Raw genomic sequence first — 18106 nt, 5'->3', positions numbered from 1 at the left:
AATCAATTCTGTGGAGCTGTGAACACTGAGCTCTCACCTGTGATTCTCACTCATGGTTAAAATTGTGATAGCTGTACCCAGCAAGTCTCAGTAAGGCTCAGCATCAAAAACATATTGTGTCAATGTGTTACTTACATGAACACCAACCAAATAAAAGTTTCTATTTACTTTTTTCTTTTTTTTTAAAAGTGGAGCTGGATCTAAGACTAAAAACACTGTACATTGAAAGAAAAATGAACATTTCAACATTTTACATGAGTAGCATGGCGGACAACTGGTTGTCGACTACGCCACCCCAGAAGTTATGGGGACCCAGGGAAGACCCACTTAACCCAACCTAATAGGTCACACAGGTTCTTTTTACTTGAAATTACAAAGAATAGCACATATCATATCAAAACAAATAAGGACAGACAAATCAGACTCAACCCTCTATGACATAGAAAACGTAGCTGGCACCATGAACTACACTGACAAACATACATACATACATACATACATACATACACACACACAAACAAACATACATACAGACACATACTGTACATACATACATACATACATACATACATACACACATACATACATACATACATACATACACACTAGGGGTGTAACGGTACACAGAAGTCACGGTTCGGTTCATACCTCGGTTCGGACATCACGGTTCGGTACGAGTTCGGTACAATGGAGGGAAAAGCAAAACAAAAATGCAGAAAGCATGTACTCTCAGGCTGTACCACCTAGTGTCATACAGTCTCTTCCCTGAGCTATCTGCAACAGCCTGAAGTGTGTAAGATGTAGGCTAAACAGTACAATAAGTGCCCAGACTCAATCTGTAACTTGTAAACAAAATAAGACAATCAGCTATAAAACTGAAAATAGGCCTACAGCATCTCTTATTTCTGAAAGTGCAAATTACATAGAAAATGATTTTTAAAAATCCACTTAAGACCTTCAACATCTGTGTTTAGTTGTATATGGAAGGGTCTACAATTTGCCTCAATATTTTTCATTGTGTGTAAAGTAATAATCTAGCCTACTAACTGTGAAAATATCACACTATTTTGCCTTTTTTTAAAAACGAAATTGCTCCTTTCATTTCATAAAAAGACTACAACTAGAAGTCACGTGACTTTGCCCTTTGACGTTAACTCACCATAGCATGGTTTGTTATTAGCCTGGTTAGCGTTGTCACTTTATTTTACTGTCTGCACTTACACTACCAGCTCCTCATGTGAGAAGTTACAAGTTACCCCAACATAAAGGTAATTACCACCCGATTTACATAGCTTTCTGTCATTACGAAATCATTTAATTTAAGCCATAGGTTTTGGCCCTATTTGTATGTGTATCCAAAGGCTGCTGAAGCGCACGGGAAGTTTCTTTCCCCTCGTTTCAGTGATTGGTAGCCTACATCATCTGGGTGATGGCTTCGAATATGTGTAGCATTTTTTCCACTCATACCCAATGCTGAACAACGCCGACACACAATTTCATCTTATCCACCACTCTTTCGCCTGTACTAACGTTACTGTAACTGAAGTTCTCAAACTTGCGATCTTAAAGAGACCAGCGGATCCTCTAACTCTTGTAGGTCTAACCTTAGTGCTGCTAATGACTAACGGACTCGACCGACGACCTGACAAAAAAAAACATAGGCGCCAATCAGAGCTTCAGAGCTAAGGCGAGGCTACAGATTAGCGTTAGGTGTCGCTAAAGAACTCCCGTAACTCTCGCTACTTAACAGTAATTGCGCATGACATTAATTAATCCGCACACGAGTTTTATGTATTTTTATACCGTGTATTCTCCGTGTAAATTCATGCACCGAACCGTGACGCCCGTACCGTTTCGGTTCAATACGAATACATGAACCGTTACACCCCTAATACACACACACATACATACATACATACATACATACATACATACACACGCACATACATATACAAACATGCAGATAATCAATCCAGCTACACATGCCTTTCCATCTACGAGGTAAATGTTTAAAAAGTGATAGCTAAACAATGAAAAATGACATTTTCACATCACCAATACCACTCTCTTCACTCAGGCATTTAGGGTCATGATAATGCATTCTACACTGTACACAACTTCCTGTTGTACATTAAATAACAGCAATCTCCAGATATTATTGCCATTTGTACATTGACTAATGCATGCTTAAAATGACACAGCCTCTGTCTCTGCCTCTGTCTGTGTCATCTTCTCATTGCAACTCATCTCTACATGTACAGAGAGAGCATCACATTTTGAGAGAGGCACAAAACATAAATACAATACTTTATTCAGGAGCCCAGTCCAACCCACCCTCAGGCAGACGGTATGACCGCCCAACCTTTCCCAATAAAACCCCAGACAAAGGACAGAGAGATGGACCTAGCCAGGCTTTATCACACCGCAGAGTTTACAGAAAGGGATCCGTCAAGTGACAAAGAGACATTTAAATAACCCCTTGGCTTGTGGTGAAATTGCCTCTGGTCTGCATATCATGGGTCTCCAATCTATTACTTTGTCAGCTTTTTGTGTGTGTAATCTTCTGACTGCTATTTGTGTCACTGTTGTTTGAAACCAGCAGCTTGGAAGCAATAATTCCTCCTTTCAGCCATCAATCCAAGAGGCACATTTTTGTGTATTACCAATACAATAACAGGGTATCCAATCTTGGGTTTGTCCTATAGGAGTGTCCAAACTCAAATATACTGCACACCATTTAAACAGCCCGGAGAGTTGTCCTAATAGTATACATGAATGATTCTGACTATAAAGTATTCAGAACACATTTTCTGTCTCTGTGTCAAAGGCTGAGCTAGTAATATGATTGGGAAGATATTCTATTATCCTACTGAGACCAAGGTGACAAAAGCTTAGGAAGTGCTGTTTCCCCCAGAACTTGGGTTTAAGCCTTCACATCGCCTTAGGAGACTTAACGCTGACCTTGTCAGATACTGTAGGATATTTGGCAGTCATTTTATGTCAGCGTTACCCAGCGTTAACTTCACAGTTGAAATAGCATTTAATTTGGTCACTTTGAGATGTCTCTCCGTCAGGCTTTCCGTGCACAATCCAGATTTGTTTAGGTGCTGACCTGGGATCAGTAAACCATCTGTTCCTCTTACCACTGACCTCTACTTTCTCTCTCTTCCATTTTATGTTATAGGCTACAACGAAGTGTAATCTGTCTCTGCATAACTCTTGCCATGCTAGGACATCAGCCAGGTTCAAAGGTCATGGAAAGCAGCACCTGTCAGAAAATAGTTTAACACTACTGATGTGACACTTTGTCACATTGTACCCGCCCTGTTCTCCTTCTCATTCCCCATTTTAGGAGTAAGAAACCTTGACACCTGTCTAAAAAGGACGGGAAAGATTGTGCTTTGCCAACACTTGTGTCTGAGGCTTGTTGAGCATTGTTGACATCTCTTTGAAAGACAGAGGCAACCTTGACTGAATCCCTTACATTTTAATGTCTTTGTCTGAAACTTTTTTTACATGTTTATTCATTGAAGGATTGCACTTGCATGCCGCACACATTTTCCTATCAATGAGTAAATCTTTGATTAAAACCTTATAATGTTACTACCACGAAAATATTGAAATGAATTAAATTCAGAATAGAACCAAAGAATTTGATTATATTTCCTTCATTACATGCATTCAGATTAGATTATGTAGATAATCATGTGGCTTTGCATATTTCACCAAATGGAAAGACTTAAATTGCTTAATCTTGTGAAAAAAAATGGATGTTGTTGTTTACAAAACAGGATTAGCTGTATGTTTCACTGATCGTCATGGAGATTGGTTAAAGATTATCTGTCTCCTAGGACTCGTGTTAGCACTCTGGTTTTTAAGAGGATGAGGAGTAGTGTATTTTGATGAGAAAAAGGTTTCATTTCTGGGAGCTGTTACTTATTTATTAGAAATACAGTTAGATTGATTGGTTTCCTTATTCTATAGATACAGTATATGTGACCTACATCCAGGGGGATGCAATACCTGTATTTGCATCATGAATACATAAATACATCATGAATGCAAATATATCTTCCATAAGGTCTCTTCAACCATGCAACCACAATTCACCCAAACAGCATGATTCAGCTGTAACATGCTGTTCTATACAGTTTACTAATTCATATATGTCATGACCTAAGATCAACTGGGTTTGCTTCTTGCAGTGTAGGTGTATCAATGTGTATTTTATGTGCACAAAAGGGATGACAAATAACACAACAGAGACGCCTTTTTTCATCCTGTAAAATATGATTTTGATTTATGTGAAACTTGCAAGAAATAAAAAAGTTCCTGACATGAGTAATATCTGATGTATATTTAGAAAACACCTGCCACATTCTGCAAATTCACGCCTTAAGTCCCTTCATGCCAGAGCTAAACATATCACATGTCATCACAGGGTCCTCAGCAAATGCCAGTGTGAGAGTAGCACTTCCTAATGCAACCACAGCTGCTGAGAAGAAGCATTAGGATCCTTTTGTCAATGCAATACGCAGTCACCAAATGTCACTTTTTACAACAACTGACATAGTTCAACTGTGTTCAGAGGGCCTATCCACATACAGTAGCCGTTACAAAAGCTCACCCTGGTATGCCGGTGGAGTGGACAGCCATTCCTCCACCCTTTCTCCGCTCAGTCAGCTATCTGTCTAAAACACACTCACCATCCACCAATGGAGTTGTAGACTGCAGGGAGCACTGAACAAGCATATGGTGCCTTCTTATTTGGCCCAGTTTGTGGGCTGCAGCATACACAATCAAACTGTGTCAAAACGGAAGATAGTGATCTTTTAGGATTCTGTGAAGAGTGGAGACAGCTCATGGTGTCTGTCCAGTCCAGCTGTCACAAATTGGGGAAAAAATGTAATTGAATCTCTTTGGCTGTCATTCAGCTCACTTGAACAGCTGCTGCTCTCCGGGAGGGCTTAATTGGTTGAGTTTAATTAGAGTGTGAATGCTCTATGAAGTAAGTTGTCTGCATAATTGAATATGTTGTAGTCCTGGTGATGTGCTGTTGATGACGTCAGACTAAAATAATTATGTTTTATACGGGGTCCAGATATGGAAGATGTAGTTATGTTGATTGTTTTTCTTGCTAGTAATAATCACAAGATTACATACCAATGTTTATCGTAAAATGTAAGATAACCAACTGTGACAACAAAACACCTGCTGTCTAATCTAGTGCTTCCATATTTTGCTCTTTTTTCAATATCTGTGTACATGCCTATATTACATGAAAATCCAGGTTTTCAGCCTCTCAAAATCATAATTTCATCATAATTGACTGAAGACAGTCCTTCATATGCAAACCATACTAGTACAATAGTAACATGATTTTAAGATCATTTGTGAAAATTCGCTTAAAGAAAAGCAAGTCTGTTCAAAATGAACATCCCCAGCAAATTACGATTTATTGCAAATTCGGATAATTTACATTTTCTTATTCAAATGGTAAAAATTCAGATTCACAAGTTTGATACAGGTCCATCTATTGTTTTAGAAATTCATCACCCCACTGACCTCAAGATCATCATCCTGAGAGTGTCTGCACACAGCAGCTGTTGGAGGGGACGCAGCTATCTGACACTGGAGGCAGCAAAGCAGTGCTAGATCTCTGGCCCAGAGACACCACCCTGAAGCTCATGTGTCAAAGCAAAGGGTCTGGCTCCCAACAGCTCAAAGCATGTCCCTCTGAGTTCTCCTGTGCCCTTGACGGAATTGATACTGCGGCAGGCTATCTCCCCCGAATCCTGCTGGTGTGGGCCTAAAGCATCATCAGGTTGTGGGGGACAAAGAGAAAAAGCCCCAGGCAGTTTACCACCTCTGTGGAAGAGGACAAACTTGAGAGGCGACTGCGAGGATAGAGCCCTCATCCCCCACCGCCAACCCCCGGAGAGTGCCACATCACAGACCAGTCCTTGTCACGAGGTGAGAATTGATTCACATGCATTCATTACCCAGTACAACGCGTCTGGCAGTGATGGCCTACGGCTGTGTGACTCATTCCCTAACACTCAGAACACACACACTTTCTAAACACATCCTCGCCCTCACTTCTGAAAGCACAAAATAAAACTTTATAAAGCCAGTATAATTAGTCACCAAGTGGCTGTTTGTGTGTGATACGATGTCAACTTTATCAGTTTCTTACTGTGTACACTCTAGTACTCTAGTACACCTACAAATAATATTGATACCAGTAGTAGCAACATTCATAAGATAAGCTTAAATGCTAAAATGCTACCGTGAGCATATGATACGGATCATTACATTGTATGCATGTGCTGAAATGCACCCTCACATTGGTTCTCTTCTGTCCCTCAAGATTCAATTAGCCTGGCCCTGCCCGCCCAGTATCTCTGATAAGTTTCATACTAGTCTGGCATCTGACAATATTCCAATGTTTCACTTCAAGTACGTTCCCTTGGCCACCAGGGTGACGGGCCAATCAGCAATGAGAGGGGGTGACGGTAGTTGCGAAACTGATAATGGCTGTGGTAAACAGTAATAGCAATGCCTGCAAACATAAAAAAAATGCAGTTGAAAGAATGTGTAAATTATAGCAAAGGTTGGCCTAAATACATTGTTTCCTGAGTGCCGATGTTGTTTATTACCAGTTTGTAAAGGTTAGGTGAAGTAGGAGGTAATGTTAGGAATCCCTGATCAATGTGATTGGTTAGGCTGGACCAGTGATTTCAAAGTTAAAGCAACACCAAATAACTTTCCCTCTGTCGCACGCACGCTATTTGTTTATCCAGCACCGGCTTTGCAAATAATGATGTCCACAGACAAGGTAGAATATTTTGCAAAAGTACGATGTGTTGCGACATCAGATGCAAGTCAAATTTGTAGTTTCTTATGTCTCATTCCATCGAACTACAGATCCGCTACCCGATCTGGCAAACTTACATAGTGCGTTTATAGCCGATAGAGGTCCGCGAAGCGAATGCAGAATTGCCGTTCACCCTGTTACGAGTTGATGAACCACTGAAACGATTTTGGAAACATTATTTTAAGGTATAAAAAAACTCTTTGGTGTTGCTTTAATGCAAAGTCTACGCCCGTTATGATGCTAGAGTTAGAAACATTTCCCAATGGTGAGAGGCAAGACTCTCTCCACGAAGTGAAACAAAATAGTGAGTCTGGAAACCAGGCTAGGATTCTATGGCAAATGCACCCCATTTGTAGACTAAAGTAAACAGCGAAGAGATGACATTTATGTAAGACATATATGAGCCCAAAGGGATGGTAGAGCAAGAGCTAAAGGCCATACTGTGCCCTGTCTGTGTGGCAAGGGAATCGCACACAGATGGTATTTAGGGTGGAGGAGTATGTCTACATGCTGTGCCCTGAGAAGGCCTGAGCAAGGGGAAGAATACAAAACTACATTACGGCAAGCAGGTAGAGGTTCAGCAGTTGAGAATCAACACCTTTGAATATCTTACTGACATGTCCGATATTTGGACACCAAATAATATACCGTAAAATAAATTATGTAACAGTACTTAAACTGATATGCAGTTATTAAACTGATATGCACTAAAATAATATGAAAATACTTTTTATAGAATGGTGGTTGTATGATGCTTAAAAGTGCACTTAGGCCTTCCCTGAGAAGATTCAATGAAATGAGTATGTGTCTTTCCATGATGTCTTTTTCAACATTCACAAGACAACACATAATTACTACAAACAGCCATGTGGTCTGGCTCCCACCAGACGATAGACAGGTCTATTAATCAAACCAGACAAATTGACAATTTATGGAACATGGTGAGCTTGTAATTGGTAATTAGAGACAGGGGCAGCTGGTGTGAAACATAATTACTCTTTTGTATGTATGGATATGAGTCCTCTCAGAGAGGACTGAAGGTAAAGATCTGAATCACAATCCCATCAGACTCTCCCCATCTAGTCCCATAATTCCATGTCCCCTGCCGATGCTACCAACTCTCAGCGTTTTCCTCACTAGACCCCTGAGGGGCTAAACCCTGCAATGGCATCTTTCGCTTCCTTCTGCTTTGGGCACTTTTCCTTCAGATAACCTCATGTACATTTATTATCGTCAGTTCTCAAAGCCAAAGGTAGGGCATATCTTTTTGTCTCCGAGGGATCCATGTAGGCAACATATTAGTGCTTAGTGAGAATGTTTTTGGGCCATAGTATCAAGCAAGACTAAGGCAATGATCTTTATCTGATCAAATGCATCTCTCAGTCCACTGAGCTCAGATGACACAGATATTAGTTATCCCTCTATGACTTGTAAAGAGATTGCTGATTAGACATCACTACCACTCTGCACAGCTTTCATGAAAGCACCCCATGCATCCCACTCTGCATTACTGCCACCAGTATCCTAAACACAACTGTGTCCATTTCTGAAATAGTATGCACATTTGGGGATTTGTGGGAATGTTTCCAATCAGCCATGCACATGTATGGAATACATTTGATGTGCATACAACCATAATATTTTATATCCATTAAATTCCATCTCTATAAGGTCTTTGATAGGAAATGATTTGACTTGCTATAGGTTAATAGGTTAAGTAAAATAATTATCAGGGACTAAACAAACTATACTGTATCCATATGTTCATTAGCATACTTGATCCTGTTTGAACGTATGCCAAGTTATTGTACCGCTACTGACAAAAAAGGGTCAATTCACATGGCAGTGCTTAAAATATACAGTTTCAGCAACATGCATGTCTGTGTACATATATCCAAATGGAATCCATGTACGTACATTTGGAATGTGGATTTGAACTTGACCTTGGTTCATCCATTACGCCTGGGGTTAAGCTCACCCTTTACAGAAAAAGGTTATCCTACTATTTTCTGTGACCTGTAGATCTGTAGTAGTGTCTATGTTTTCTCTACAGTTGCACCCAGCAGCAGCCCTGCACCTACACACATAAATATGCTCCACATAGAACAGTCATGAAGGTCAAAGAGGATGTTTTGCCATTTTTGGGAAGATGCTGGAGAAATAGAGACATCTACACATAACTATAGAGACATCTCATCCAAATACTGTATATTTTTAGGTTATTAGTTTCCATAGTTACATTGTCTTCATGTTGCAGTTCCCAATGCATGGGTAAACTAGAAGAAAGTGGGTCCTTATTTTAATTTTTACTATATTGTTATTGTCTTATATTCAGACTTTTATTGCAATTATTTGGGCATGTTTTTATTATTGTATAGTAGCTCATTGTAGAGTGATTGATATAACACTATAGACACAATAACGGTATGTTTTTACTCTGTAACAGTAAGCTCACAGCTACCTAAGGCTAGACTCAAGTGTGTCCCATGTAATGATTGGAATGACAGTGGTGACGAAGCCCAGTGGCAGCTGACAAGAGAGGTTCCTCTGTGTGACAGCATCTCAGGTTAATTGTCCATCGGGTCACTACCCAATCAATACCTATAGGGAGTCCCTGACCCCTGAGCATGGTGACTGCTCATAATGACTGTGTTTCTTTGTGGTGGTGGAGGTGGAAATCCATGAAAGTCAAAAGGTTAATCAGAGAAGGTCGATTCCACTTTGTCTCCGGTGCTATCTTTGCATTGATAGCTACTCCATAACACTGATACTTCACAGAATGAAGCAAGGAGTAGTTTTCAATTAACTCAAGAAAACGACAGGCCTAAGTCCAAGGAAGATTATTGTTTAGGCTGGTATGCCCAATATTTTAACCCCTCAAGAGAGAGAATTTTACTAAAAATGTACAAAACAAAGACATAGGTGATTTGATTATAATTCAAAGCGCAGAGCATGGCCCCACAGGCTATCAAGGTTTTGACTGACAGAATACATCCTTTTCAATTGGAACGCGGGGTGTCAAAAAACATCAAGTCATGACTTGCAAACATGCCCTGATTCATTTATGACAATATTTCAGTCCTAAAGAATGTCATTGTTTTGTTTTGTGACATAAACCCCACATTATACAACTTGCTAGTCATCATACTGAACAAGACGTAAAAGTAAGATTGTGGATAGCTCCTTCAAGGACCCGACTGTATCTGTTCAGCAATTTGCAGTTTGTCTCTAGTGACAGACTCCCCTGGGCTTGATTCTGGCACACTGCATCACAGTAATTAGGGGCCTAGCATCAGCAGTGCTTTGAGGAAAGAGGTGGGAATGCCTGTCTTCCTGTTTACATAGAAAGGCAGGACTGCCGCTGTGGCCTTGAAGACACAGTCAACTAGCTCAAAGTTTGTTTAAGCCAGTTTGCTAATGATCCCAAAATATTGAAATGTGATGGGAGAATCGGCAGGTTTTCAGCTCAAATAACTCTATGGGATTAAATAATGGAGCCACCTCACATGCCAGTGCCTTGTGATCTTTTGTCAAATGCTCATATCTCTGTTGAACGACAGACACATTGAGAGAATTGGCCCTCTTATTCAATCGCCCCCACGCACTTATAGGAAAAACTCTTCCCACAGTCAGGCAGGGGTTGCTACCCTCTGCAGCGGCTCATTAAGCCTGCGCTGTGTGCAGTCGGACGAGGGCAAGCCTGTAGTTTGCTTTGTCTGCTCCGACGGCGAGCGTTCTTTCTTAGCGAGGGGAAGTGAATGGGCTTGGGCGCTGGGAGTCCACCTGGCTCTGTGGGAGAGGAAGCCGGGATGCAGCGTTAAAGAGGCTGCCTGTCATGTGGTGGTGCAGGATTAGGGCATTATGGGGGCGAACACCAGGGGATGCTGTGCTGTCATGCACCGTGTCTCACACATTCTTTATGAAAATCTTACGCAGGGCTGGGCCAGCTTCACACAACCACCCAGCATGAGAGAAGGAGGGATATAGAGAGGGGGGGGTTGAGAGAGAGCAAGAGAGAGAAGAGAAAGAGAAAGAGCGGGAGAGAAGGAGAGGGAGAAAGAGAGAGAAAGGGAGGGAGAGAAAGTGAGAAGGGGGGGGAAGAGGGAGAAAGGCAGACAGGAGAAGAGCCACAGGGAAGAGCACCTCCCTCAGTGCATTATTTTTCCAGAGGTGACGGACTTGGAGTTTGTAAAGTGTGGTAAGCGCTGTGACAAATTGCAATCTGATATCTTTTGTTAACTTGGAGCAAATCAGGTGATCTAAATCTCAATACATCTGAATGAGCTGCAAAGGTTAGAAGGCAGACATTTGAGCTGATGGAAACAGGACAGTATGGAAAGCAGGGCTCAGTCCATCATCCATCACCCTGTCAGGTTTGGCAGGCTGGGGGGGAATATTTTCCATTTTATGGTCCATGAAGCACAGTAAGTGAGTCTGACAGTCACTGGACATTTGCGTTTAAAACTGGTCTTGATGTTTTTGCATGATGTACAGTACTGTATGTTTTTCATGGTGACCGTCCTGTTGAGGGTGTAACTAGGATCAGTGACCTTCTCAAACAGACATTTCTGTTCGGCTCCAGCTGGAAATAAGTATTGATGTACATCCCTATATTATACTAACATATGAATAACTATTACACTATTTTAAACAGAAAATATTGAAACTTGAACTGAACTTGCACTGAACTTAAAATAGTAACAGTACTTCCACTATATCTACAACATTATATTTACAAAGGCATGCCATGACACTGTCACAAATGAATAATCAAACCAATAACCAATGACACTTTTATTGTGAATAAAACAATACACATTATTGTTACCTGTTTGGACTGAAATATGTTGACTTCCTTCCAAATACTGTACATTCAGTTGCACACTAAAAACAACCAACCAACTTGCATCCTACTCATAACCCTGAATTGTGCTTTTGTTGACTACAAAAAAGGGAAGCTTCTGAAAATGCTCTTAACAGAAATGTATTACAAACTGGTCAAAAAATATATAACATAAATAAATACTTCAAAAACAGAATCAAAGCACAGACATTCTATGGGCTGAAGTCTAACAGCTGATATTCGTGACTTTGCTATTACAAATGCATTTTTTTTTTTATCATCTCATGTCATGTAAACGCAGTGAAATAAAATGGTATGAGGGCCCATGAATTGCCCCCAAGTTGGTGCCATATTAATAGTTTTGAGAGGTTCCAAGTCAGAGTATAATTGTACAAACAATCCAATAGCCAGCTTCAGGTATTTCAGTTACAGTCACCAGATTCTGTCAAACATGCAGCACTGTACTGTTATGAGTTGACCCCCCCAGGATGATCTATAATAGCAGAGTGGTATGACGAAAGATATGGTGATGGCAAAAAGATAAAGGACTAATATTCTATGTAGAGGCCATACAATTTGACGATCCAAATCCATCTCCTTTTGCATAGCTGTATACTCAAGGATCTTGTGTTCAAACACAACGTCCTCTGTTCAGCATAAAACTCACACACACCTTTACTTAGGCACTGAAGTTGAGATCTGGAACAATACTATTGGTATGAGGAGTCTCAACATGCTCTAAACAGAACTTTCAAACAGAACAGTCAATATAATTTTTCAAACCACAGCGAAGCTACTGTAGGAGGTTCAGGAATATCAACAACCAGCCAGGATTCTCTTTGGTATTCAATATTATGAAGATGAAAGATCTGCAAGGCAGATATTTCATGACAATGTTCTGGAAGGTTAAAAAAGAGGAGCCACTCACTTTCAGTGAGAGAAACTGAACACAGTAAGACTTCAAACAGTGATGGTTTGTCACTAACTTTCTATGGAGAAGGACATGATGACTGACAAACAGACTAAATTCAGAACTGATGTCTAGTCTTCTTGTCAGAGCTCTGCAATCCAAAGCACCCTTTTCTCTGTTGCTTCTTTAAATCTTGCCCTTTAGTCATTAACTAGTCCTGGATGAGATGCCGAAGTGTTAAAGTCTGGAGCCTCTCCCAGGAGAGTTTTAGACACAACTAGCACATCCCAGTATCCTTCCTAAACCGTCCTCCTTTGCCCACTGGTCAGGGTTGTTGTGAACCCCATTAGGTCCACCTCCTCACATGATGGTGCAGCTTCTGGTTTTGTTTTGGCGTAAATCTGCTGGAACAGCAGGCAAGTCGGGCTGTGCGGGCATGTGGGAGATCCTCTTTGTGGCCCTGGAGGCTTTTTGGTGTTTGACTTTCTTGTGGCCCTTGTTGACGCAGGCCAGAGTGGCCACGTGAAAAATGTCTCTCACGCTGTTCTCAGACTGCAGGGCCGAGCACTCCAGGTAGGGAGCCGAGATCTGCTTGGCCATGGTTGAACCCTGAGACAAAGAGCTGTGTTAAAGGTGCTCTAAGCGATGCCACATGTTTTTTTAGGCTAAAACATTTTATGTCACTTATTGCAAACATCACCTAACCAACCGCTAGCTGCCTGTGTCCTGAATACACTGTAAAAAAACGCGATCTCTGTGGACAGCCCAGGCTCCAAAAACGGCAACAAAAACAACCTGGGCAAACCTAGCCCATAAAAGCATAACAAACAAATCACAGACGAGATGCGCGTTTAGGAGAATTTCAATTGCATGGGAGAAGCACGGGAGGGAGGGGGAGGAAGTAGCGAGCTAGCTCTCTGTTTTGTTTGAAAATCAACAGAAGTGACGTTACCCAGCATCACTTAGAGCACCTTTAATGTTTGTGTTAAAGCAATTTACAATTTCACATACTGTGTAAATAATAGAAAATAATAATAAATAATGCATAATAAATAATACTCACATGGTCATATGACACTGGTATCTGCTTGTGATGTGAAAGTTCTAACAATGTGGACAGATCTGTGCGAAGGTCCGACTTGCATCCAACCAGAAAAATCTGGGTGTTGGGGCAAAATTCTGTCACCTCAGGTTTCCACTAGAGAGAGTGGGAGAAAGTTAGTTTTGGATTTGCGGAACTAAAGAAGACTTGCAACCTACAGTATATCCACCTAAAGTGGTAAAGAATAAATGCCATGCTAGTTTATGACTCCTTATAACCCTGAGGTAAAGCTCACAGAGATAATGTGGTGCCGTAATGCTGTTGCGTTAACGTCAATTATACTGAGATCTAAGACCACAAGGCAGACAATATAGGGACATGAAGTAAAACATGCCCACCAGTCTCTGTCTTCTGTGCCACTTCACTGAGTGCTTTAGGAGACAAGCCCAAATTTCCACCATAAACCGCAGGCCCATTACTGCACTGTGAAACTGTGTCTCTGTCAGCCTTCCCCTTGTTTATTTTAACAAGGGAAGTCTGGAGAATGCTTACCTTCTTAAGGACACTGTCCAGAGTCTCTGCTTTACTGATGTCAAAACAGATGAGTACTGCATCTGAGTCCGGGTAGGAGAGGGGTCGGACATTGTCATAGTAGGCTGATCCTGCAAACACAAAATAGCATTGTTTGGATATCATGCAATGAGTGTGTTTTGAATGTGACTTTGCAGGGTGTTTAGACACTTGAGAGCTATCCAAAACTGATAATATCCAAATTCCCTTCATGGTCTACTATTTTCATTTGAACACTAAATAATACTCCTCACATCTGCACCTCTGCGTGTACATAAATAAATAATTTCACTGCCTATATAATCATTTTAGGCATTCTTCGAGTCTTTGGGCTTTTTCCCTCACATAAACTCTCTTAGTCACTCATTCCATGGGAGCTGAAGTGAGGTCATACAGGTCTCAGAATCAGAACACTCAGATCTCAGAATTATCCTACTTAAGGCTTTAGTCAAAGCAATGGAAAGATAGTAATCTTAGTTTTACTTAACAAAACACAAACTCTGCATACCTAAACTATAGTGACTTCTCTAATACGGTCAGTATAAGCAGACATCAAAAGGAATGCTCTTAAAAAGAAACCACTGATGTTAAATTCAGCCTTTTAGAAAAAATATGGTTTATTTATTTACTTTAGTAAAACTAATTCCTCTGTGGTATTTATTGCTTAACTGCTCCTTGGCTCAATAAGAAAGCAGGATTTGGCTGAGTGTTCAAAGCGTCGCCACCTGCACCACTTAAATTATTAAAGTTAATGGGAGGTAGAGCCAGTGGCTGTGAGCGTTTAGTGGAGGATGCTGTGCTGCCCAATTAAAGGAAAATTCCGGTATTTAGCATTTTGAGTCCCTTTTCTGGTTTGTTTTGGATGAACTAGAGTGGTGGACACCGAATTTTTGACGATTGGTCCAGTCTCGACTTTTCTGACTCGTTTTGAATCGTTTTTGACTACTCAGAGTGGCTGTCAACAGGCATACTGTAGGCTACTCAAACATGTCCTAAAACAACCCTTAACGTTCGTTTTCAAAACTGTGCAACTCACCGAGTGGTTAGTGGTGTTCGTTGATTATTAAAAGCAAATATATCGGCGCAATGTATGATTTCCAGCCGTCTTATTTGCTATTGTGGAACTATTTATTCAGACAGCTCACAACCGCGTATAAACTTCCGCTCAATATTTGAACCTGAAGCATAGACGGTGGCGCAGTAATATTAACGTGCAATGAGTCTTCCAACAGAAATCAATGGGATTTTACAAAATGCCAAATAAAACACGACAGAAACTGTATTTCGCTACGCTACTTGTTTTGGAACATCAACGAACACCACTAACCACTCGGTGAGTTGCACAGTTTTGAAAACGAACGTTAAGGGTTGTTTTAGGACATGTTTGAGTAGCCTACAGTATGCCTGTTGGCAGCCACTCTGAGTAGTCAAAGGCGATTCAAAACGAGTCAGAAAGGTCGAGTCCACCACTCTAGTTCATCCAAAACAAACCAGAAAAGGGACTCAAAGTGCTAAATACCGGAATTTTCCTTTAACTGATGTGCAGCTAAGTGGCTGACCACAGGACGAAGCACTTCTGCATGCTGTGCTACTTATCTTTGTGCAATTTTAAAGGACTTCTTCTGAAAACTACCTAGAGACTTTCTCTATGAATCCACTGCAAACATTGATTTCAGACTATAATAAAAAATAAAAAAAAGAAAGACAGAAAGATGGCAATCTGCTCAATTCTCTTTTTAATCCATGCATGTCTGAACACGTCAAACGGCTACATATCCTCTCCGAAGTCTAAATTGATCAATTCTAGGCTATACGGCTTTCACTAAATTAATTTATTCAACTATAGTCCTATCTACCTCAAAAGCACTGAATATAATTTTAATGATTTAGGTTTAGGGTTATTTAGGGTTAAACTACTTTACCACTGTTGAGCCTTCTGGAGGTGTCCTGAGGGTGCCTGCTTGATAACCCCAGTGAAATGCTCAGGAAGGCTGCTCTGTTTGTGATGTTTTTTGCCCACAAAGCCTGTTTTGTTGGTCATTTTTGTTTTTGATGTTAATTAGGCTTGGATGGTTGCTGTTTGGCCACTGTGGTAAATCCCCTACCTATAGCACAAGGAACTTAACACCTCTCCTGTGCAGGCCATATCTCTGAAATTAACAAAACATATTATGCAGCCATTGTTTCACTAATGTCGACAGGGGGTGGCATTGGACTATGAACTGGCCGGGATAACGTTACTTTAAATACATGCCTTCGGGAGCTCCGTTTTGATTGACGGCTTGATTGTAATCCTTGTCTCAATGTACGTATATGCCTTCATCGTGTCGTTGTTGGCATTATGCCTATAGACTAAGGATTTCCAGCTACCCGGGTGGCCAACTTCAGAGGGAGATGTTGATAGGATTCCAGTCATTTAAACTGATTTGAACTGCGCCATTGAAAGAGCATGCATTTTTTTTTACCTGAGGTGTCCCAAAGACTGAGCTCAATTCGTTGTCCGTCGATTTCAAAGCTGGCAGTGTAGTTCTCAAATACAGTGGGAACATAGCTCTGAACATAGAAGAACATGTGTACAGCACGTGAATTGGCCAAGTAGGCTAACATTCACTCCAACATCATTTAATGATTTTATTATTGTACTGCCTGCCATTATTGTCTAAATTACTGTAATGTAACTTATACTGAAACAAAATCGATACACAATGATGAAACACCGCAGCAATCTTTATGCCAGACACTGAAATAATGCGAATTTAAATTTAAGAACTTTTCAAAAGCATGATATCCTCAAGGTGCATTTTATGTCTCCGAAACCCACGCACACATGCAGGATTACAGGTGTAACATTACGTGAAGGTCAAAGAGCTTGACATAGCCTACCTCTGGAAAGCAGTCTTTTGCAAATATGTGAAGTAAAGCAGTTTTTCCACACAGGCTATCGCCGACAACCACTATCTTATATTTTACATTCTGGTTGAGATCCATGTCGTGTTTCTGCGGTAGCTTCATGTAGCGTCTGTGGAGCTTGGCGTCGTGAAATAGAAGTCCACTGACAAGAATATCCGGCAAATGAACGTCGCACGTGCCAAACCTCACTACGCTTGGCTAGGCAGGTGAAGCTCATACTTACGTAGTTATCCCACCATTGCGTTATTGATCGGGATGCACTCTCGAATCATGTTTACAAATACCCAGGGATACTATTGAGCCAATCATCTTTCACTTACTGATCTGAGAAAGGCAGCTACACTTCCTTGCTTTCTATGTGCAAATAGCACAATGGACACAATAGGAGCGCCCTCTAAAGTAGGTGGCATTTAAACTAAACAGCATGGTGGAGATAAATATGGGTTATGGGTTAAGGGAACAATTGCAATAGAAATGTCCTTGAAGTGTGAATGACTTTTCAATATATTTCAGGGGAGTGTGAGGGAATTGGCACTATGTTCATGTCCAGTGCTGTATTGATGTATGCTGTGCTGCATGTATTGTGTGTGAGCTATTTGTCATTATCAGATGGGACAATTATCTTCAATACTTCTGAAATATGGGTGTGTCCCAGTCATGCATCTAGAATTGTCTGACTGTGATGCTCTTTGTGGTCAAATAGCAGACAATTAAAAGACAAAACAAATGCATATTGCAATATTGACCAGGTAAAGCCTGCACATGTTGTGATAATGTCATAGGGGAAAAAAAGATCCATATCAGTTTGAAAGTCTTTTTAAACCAAAACAATTGGACTTTCTTCAAGACCAACACTCATCGCTGGTAAAGATGGCGGGTTGATGTCACTCTGCCCTTAAGCCATTTCTTCCCAGGAAATGCATAATGAGGCCAAAATGAGAGCCATGATCATCT

The 18106-nt window shown here is 40.8% G+C and overlaps 1 protein-coding gene across 1 annotated transcript; it reads right to left on the bottom strand.

The window, feature by feature from the left end:
- Positions 1–11656: 11656 nt before the first annotated feature.
- On the bottom strand, positions 11657–17499 carry LOC143100598 (rho-related GTP-binding protein RhoE-like). The gene is made up of 5 exons (XM_076263941.1): positions 17126–17499; positions 16708–16795; positions 14225–14334; positions 13694–13828; positions 11657–13239 (listed from the first exon to the last, which is right to left on the bottom strand). Exons 1-5 carry the CDS (start codon positions 17252–17254, stop codon positions 12991–12993), a joined length of 711 nt encoding a protein of 236 aa, XP_076120056.1. The 5' UTR covers positions 17255–17499; the 3' UTR covers positions 11657–12990.
- Positions 17500–18106: the final 607 nt, after the last annotated feature.

Source organism: Alosa pseudoharengus, unplaced genomic scaffold (assembly GCF_046254945.1).
Source record: "Alosa pseudoharengus isolate Yale_2024_CS ecotype anadromous, Long Island Sound unplaced genomic scaffold, YU_APseudo_1.1 YU_APseudo_1.1_scf_3, whole genome shotgun sequence".
In the NCBI taxonomy this organism is placed as follows: domain Eukaryota; kingdom Metazoa; phylum Chordata; class Actinopteri; order Clupeiformes; family Clupeidae; genus Alosa; species Alosa pseudoharengus.
The sequence above is the reverse complement of the archived record's forward strand: the minus strand, read 5'-3'. Positions and strand labels throughout refer to the sequence as shown.

Coding starts and splice junctions, on each gene's coding strand:
- LOC143100598 (XM_076263941.1), bottom strand. CDS start 17,254: ATGAAGCTACCGCAGAAACACGACATGGATCTCAACCAGAATGTAAAA. Junction 16,796..17,125: donor CAAAAGACTGCTTTCCAGAG/GTAGGCTATGTC, acceptor TTCTATGTTCAG/AGCTATGTTCCCACTGTATT. Junction 13,240..13,693: donor TACCAGTGTCATATGACCAT/GTGAGTATTATT, acceptor TCTTTGTCTCAG/GGTTCAACCATGGCCAAGCA.